Source organism: Myotis daubentonii, chromosome 7 (assembly GCF_963259705.1).
Source record: "Myotis daubentonii chromosome 7, mMyoDau2.1, whole genome shotgun sequence".
In the NCBI taxonomy this organism is placed as follows: Eukaryota; Metazoa; Chordata; class Mammalia; order Chiroptera; family Vespertilionidae; genus Myotis; species Myotis daubentonii.
The window spans coordinates 21,906,493-21,912,967 of record NC_081846.1 but is presented as its reverse complement, the minus strand read 5'-3'; the positions used below and the strand labels follow the sequence as shown (position 1 = coordinate 21,912,967).

At 48.6% G+C, this 6,475-nt stretch overlaps 1 protein-coding gene across 1 annotated transcript; it reads left to right on the top strand.

Annotated features, from left to right (window-relative positions):
• Positions 1 to 3,945: 3,945 nt before the first annotated feature.
• Positions 3,946 to 4,854, top strand: LOC132237928 (C-X-C chemokine receptor type 2-like). The gene is given in 2 exon segments (XM_059702466.1): positions 3,946 to 4,083; positions 4,085 to 4,854. Coding segments are annotated over 2 exon segments (879 nt in total). The 5' UTR covers positions 3,946 to 3,960; the 3' UTR covers positions 4,841 to 4,854.
• Positions 4,855 to 6,475: the final 1,621 nt, after the last annotated feature.

Sequence of the window (6,475 nt, the reverse complement as noted above, 5' to 3'; positions counted from 1 at the left end):
ACTTTACATGTATTCACTCATTGATCTTCATATCAATCCTATAAGCTAGGTGCTACTTTCATTCTCATTTTACAGATGAGAAAATTGAGGCCCAAGGCAAGTTTGTCCACGGGACAGAGTTGGGATTTGTATGGAAGTGGGTGGTTTGGCTCTAGATCAGTGGTTCTCAACCTTTCTAATGCCGAGACCCTTTAATACAGTTCCTCATGTTGTGGTGACCCCCAATTTCATTGTTACAAATTGAACATAATTAAAGCATAGTGATTAATCACAAAACAATATGCAATTATATATGTGTTTTCCGATGGTCTTAGACGACCCCTGTGAAAGGGTTTTTCGACCACCAAAGGGGTCGCGACCCACAGGTTGAGAACCGCTGCTCTAGATCCTGTACTCTTATCTCATTCATCATCACAATAGAACCATGAGACGAGTTTTATTATCCCCGTGTCTATGGATAAGAATACTTTGATACATGTTAACAAACTTGTCCAAGATCACAAACTAATAAAGTGGGGGGGGGGGGCGGGCGGGGGGAGGCAGTGTTTGAATTACGTTCTGACTTCAAAGCAGGGATTTCTGGATCCTTCATGTGCATTTCTGAATTCACGCAGGAGAGTGCCCTGAGATGGGTTCTCAAGTCCTCAACTTTCCAAGTTCTTCTCTGGCTTCCACCAGAACTTGGCAATTGGGGGCAGGAGGTCTGCACCCAGGAGGTCTTATCTCTGTTAAGTCCTGCCATTATCCTGACAGTCACAACCAAGACCCTCTGATGCACTGATATTCCCCTTCTCTCCTCTCATTCCAGATCACCTTTTGTTTCTAGAACTCTCTCAGTTGGGCACAGTTTTGGCTGTGGGTAACAGAAAGCTTTACTTGAATAGGTCTTAACAATAAAGAGAATTTATTGCCTCCTGTAACTGAAAAGTACAGAGAGAAGATGACCTCTGTGCATGGTTTGTTCAGGACTCTGGCTCCTGTTTTGCTGGTTCTCTGAGCTCTGCCTTCCTCTGTATGTTAGTTTTTGTCCTTGGACTGGTTTGCCATTTATGGTAGCAAAATGATGTCCAGCAGCAACAAGACTACATACTTGTTGTTTCCACTGTTGTTAAACAACCAACCTGAACTTGGCTCTGAGTAGATCATCTTAGGCTACATGCTTGTCCTTGAACCTGTCATTTGGCAACGGGGGGGAGGGGGGGGTAATCCCCGGGGAGGGGGGTGAATCCTCTCCTCCTCCTCCTTTGCCTCCACTTTGGTCCCCAGGTTTAAGTGGATTCTCCTGCAGGAATGTGAAGAAATGCCGATGCGGACATCAAAGCTGACACGTGGCAACATCGATAGACTCACAGCCATACTGTGCTGTTCCCGTGGTCTTGCATAGAAGCTGCCATTTAAAAAGCAGGGTGACAAGAAGAGGTCTCTGCATTTTGCCATCAGAGTGGCATTCAGGCTTCACCTATCACGACACAGGACCTCCATGTGTCTTTGTGGCATTGGATGCTAGGCACAGAAAGGAAAAATGCTTTCCCATTAGGAACATTACAGATCCGTTTGTGATGGAGCGGTTAGAAGTGGGAAGTGAGGTTGGAAGATACTTGGGTGGGTAGACTTGCTGGAACATTTTCAAGTGGGTAAAACATTATCTCATGCCCATGTACGTGTGCCCTTCCCCCTTCTCAATGAAATGCTCTTTCTTGCCATGAAGGCAAAGATTCTTTTTGACTCTTGACCCCCCCAGATCATGTTCCCACTGGAGACCTAAGCTACCACTGCTGCGCCTCCAAGCTTGAGGGTGGACCAGACTCTTTTCTAATTCTCAGACATTAGTTTAAATAGACTGGAATGTTGAAACGGTTTGACTGAGGGCTTAGGAAAAGCAGAAAGAAATTAAACACAAGGGGCTTAAAATAGATACTAAGATATGGATGCTCAAAAAAAGATATGGCTGCTTGCTCTGGCCTTTCTCAGTGGGTCCCTTGCTGCCCTCTGGTGGCAAACACTCTCTTTTACTGTAGCTGCAGCTTGACCTGCAGGCATTTTGTAGTCCACGCCCCAGTCTCTTTTCTTTGTATCCAGTACTACTTTCTGCTTCATGAGCTACCTTTTCTCTAGATCAGTGGTTCTCAACCTGTGGGTCGCAACCCCTTTGGGGGTCGAACGACCCTTCCACAGGGGTTGCCTAAGACCATCGGAAAACACATATATAATTGCATATTGTTTTTGTGATTAATCACTATGCTTTAATTATGTTCAATTTGTAACAATGAAATTGGGGGTCACCACAACATGAGGAACTGTATTAAAGGGTCTCGGCATTAGGAAGGTTGAGAACCACTGCTCTAGATGATTAATAGGGGGAATGTCCACTCCCTTCAGGGACTTTCCCATCCTCAGGTCCTTTTTAGTCCAGGCATTAGATCACAATAGTCTCAGGGCAGTAAAAGCAAAGCATGGGTAGCCCTAGGCAATGGTCTCCTACACTTCCTGCTACTAGTTATAAATGATAAGAGAACCAGGTGGAGAGCATGACTTAGCCTTAAAAAAAATGCTTGCTCGGGGCAGAATGGTAGGCACCAGTGGCATGATAAATTTGGCATTTATGGGTAGGTGCATAATTTGCACTCGAACAGATGGACACTGACTTTAAACAATAGAGGATGGTTGGGAAAGAACAGTGCCAGACAGACCAGCCTGGCTGTGTGCAAGTGAAGCTTTCAGGCACACCTTAGGCATGACCATGTGCCCGCAGTAACAGACACTCTGAATCCTAGTGATGATCCATGATCCATAAATCATAGGAGGTATGTCTAGTGTCATTGCACTTGTTCCCTGGCGGAGGATCCAAAGATGACTCAGAGAGGGTCCCTGGTCTAGTGGGGAGGGCTGACTGGTAAAGTGGTAAACACGGCATCGCAGTACAGTAGGGTTCATGTGATAATGGAGCAGTGATTGAAGAGGTGTAAAGCCAGGGGACGACATTAGTTGCTGGGGCAGCTGAGGCAGGTTCCCAGCGAAGCCACCCGTCAGAACAGAGAGAGGAGCAAAATGACATGAACCCCACCTCCTCCATTCACTAGTTGCCCCAATGATCCCCGTTGTCCAGCCAGACCCCAGGTGGCCTCTGCCCCCAGCCCCAGGGCCATTCTAATCAACCAATTGTTGGTAGTGGTTGTGCTAAAGAAGTGCTGGTGGCTGGTATGGAGGGGTTCAATTTTTCCTCCATATCTCCATCAACATCTCCACCAGCCCCCAGGCCACCCGAAGGAGCTTACAATAGAAGTAAAAATTGTGTGCTTTTTCTGCAAACTCTGTTTAAGTACACAGCCCTTCCCACCAGATTGCTCCCAAATTTCTCCTAAGTGGAATACTCCTGTGCGCCTTCCTCCGGTGGACTCCTTCTGAAATCTACTGTAAAAAGTCAAATCCTTTCCCCTTTTTGTGTGTCAGGCAAGTTGGAAGCTTTTAAAGGCAGTCTGCTAGGGAATGTAAGGAATAAACAAGTGGAAATAAATATTAGAAAAGGAAGAGAATAAGCGTTGTCATCCATAGAGTGGAAAACTCAGATAACTTTGTTTATTTATTTATTTTTAGAGAGAATGGAAAGGAGAGGGAGAGAGTGAAATATGGATGTAAGAGCAAAGCTTCAATCAGCTGCTTCCTGCACGCCCTCCACTGGGGATCCAAAGAGTCAAACCAGCTAGGGCTGTTCTCACATTCTTGATGAGAGTGACTTGAATCTGAGTTATAAGTCACAATTCTTTCCTAATTTTTCAATTAGATCAAATCTAGGCTTCCTTCATGTAATATGAATGGGATTACTTTGAAAACGTTACCCGCACACCATCCACAGAAAAATATTATAGCCTCTTCTCATGGACACAGACACTCAACAGGTATGCTGCGGTTGTCATCTATGCCCTGGTCTTCCTGCTGAGCCTGCTGGGAAACTCCCTGGTGATGCTGGTCATTTTATACAGCTGGGCCAGCTGCTCTGTCACTAATGTCTACCTCCTGAACCTGGCCATGGCCCGCCTGCTCTTCGCCCTGACCTTGCTTATCTCGGCTGCTGCTAAGGCAAAGAAAGGGCTGAATCTTTGGCACACTCCTGTGCAAGGTGGTCTCACTCCTAAAGAAAGTTAACTTCTACAGTGGAATTCTACTACTGGCCTGCATTAGTGTGGACCGCTACCTAGCTGTTGTTCATGCCGCACGCACTCTGACTCAGAAGCGGTACTGGGTCAAGTTCATATGCTTAGGCAGCTGGGCTCTATCTCTGGTCCTGTCACTGCCCATCTTCGTTTTCCATAAGGCCTATCAACCATCTTTATCCAGCCCAGCCTGCTATGAAGACCTGAGTGACAGTTCAACTAAATGGCGCACAGTGATGCGGGCCCTGCCCCAGACCTTTGGCTTCCTCCTGCCGCTGCTGGTCATGGTGTTCTGCTATGGGCTCACCCTGCGCACACTGTTTCAGGCCCACATGGGGCAGAAGCACCGGGCCATGCGGGTCATCTTTGCTGTCGTGCTCGTCTTCCTGCTCTGCTGGCTGCCCTACAACCTGGTCCTGTTGTCAGACACCCTGCTGAGGATCGGGGCGATCAAGGATAGCTGTGGTCGCCGAAACGACATTGGTCGGGCCCTGGATGCCACCGAGATTCTGGGCTTCCTTCACAGCTGCCTCAGTCCCCTCATCTACGCCTTCATTGGTCAGAAGTTTCGCCATGGACTCCGCAAGATCATGGCCATCCATGGCCTGATCAGCAAGGAGTTCTTGGCCAAGGAGAGCAGGCCTTCCTTTGTTGGCTCTTCTTCAGGGAACACTTCTACTACCCTCTAAGGCCCCTGCTGCTGTTGTAGTTGGGGATGGAGTAAGGTTCAGGAATGGGATTTAGATCAAGGTTGGGATTAGGGTCAGGGTTGAGGTTAGAGTCAAAGGCGGGAGTCAGGCATGGTGTGGCAACTTGGAATAAGGTGGAGGGTCAGAGTATAAGGAGAGATTCAGAAATAGGGAAAGGCTGGCAATGATGTGAGTGAAATTTAGGGAGGTTCAAGATGGCATTGGGAGCATATATGGAAGGAGGCTTAGGAATGGGATGAATGTGGGGGTTGGTGAGTCTCAGGGAGAAGTGTCAGAAATAGAGTGAATGGCTAGGGTGGGTTAGTGACTACAGCAGTAGCCACTGCTATTTAGTCCAGTTAGTGGCTGGAACAGAAAGCCATCACCATCTCTAGAGTATTGTCTAAGATGCTCTTCCAGGACCAGGATGGAGGTACTTGTGCCTGCCTTAGCTTAAGATTCTCCAAATAGGATGGTGAGGAAGGAGTTAGGGGCTCAATCCCTAAGAGCTGGATTTGACGAAGGAGAGATGATAGAAGAATGCAGAAAGAATCCAGGAAGGAAGGCTGGGAACTGGCCCTGGGAACCTCCCTTTCTTCTCCTTCCATCCCTGAATCCTCTTCCCACCTTCCCTACTGTATCCCCCAATGCTCAACTTCCTCCATCCCAAAGACAACTTCATCAGGGGCTTCAGTAAGTTAATATTGGGCCTGGGGAAATACAAATACACATTTGAAAAGATGCTTGGCCTCATTAGTAATTGAGAAGAGGGAATCAAATAGCAATAAGGAGAGGGGTGGTGTCAGAACTGTCTTCAAACAAGTACACCATTGTTCAGTTAGATTTGTTAAGGCAATGTGTAATTCTCTGGGTATAGCTCAAGACATAAAAGGTTTTGATTTTGGATCTGTAAAAATGCCAGGATATTGGTACTGAAATAACATAGCATATCCTATATAATAAAAGGCTAACGTGTAAATAGACTGAACAGCAGAACAACCGAACAACTGGTCACTATAACGTGTGCTGACCACCAGGGGGCGTGTACAGAACATAGCAGGTGTAGGCTGTAGTGGGATGGTGGAGCAGGTGAGCAGGGGCGCCAGTCGCTGTCATCGGGGTGAGCCTCTGGCAGTTACTGAAAATTCTTTGCTCCCGCATGCCACGGTCCCACCTGGCGCTCACACCTGCTGCTGGCACCGGCCCTGCTTACACCCACTGCTGGCGCTGGAGCCACCACTTACACCCACTGCCAGTGCCCAGCGCCAGCTCCAATCGCTTGGTGCCATCAGTGGTGCAAGCGGTGGCTGCTGGCCCTGATCGTCCCTCAGGGCTTCTCCACCTCCCCCTGCTCCTGAGGGGTGATTGGGGCTGGAAGCCTCTACTCGCACCTGCTGACTGCGCTGGCCCCTCTTGCACCCGCTGCTGGCACCGGCCCCAATTGCTCCGTGCCTTCAGTGGGCGTGAGCGGGGCTGGTGCCATCAGCATGTGGGAAGGGCAGTGGCGGGAATGGGGCTGTCAGCAGACAGGAGACAGGGGGAGGGGGTTTGTGTGTGGGGAGGGCTGTGGTGGGAGGGGCCAGGTGGGGGCACAGAGGATGGGCCGAGACCCGCCCCTGTGCCTACCTCAGCCTT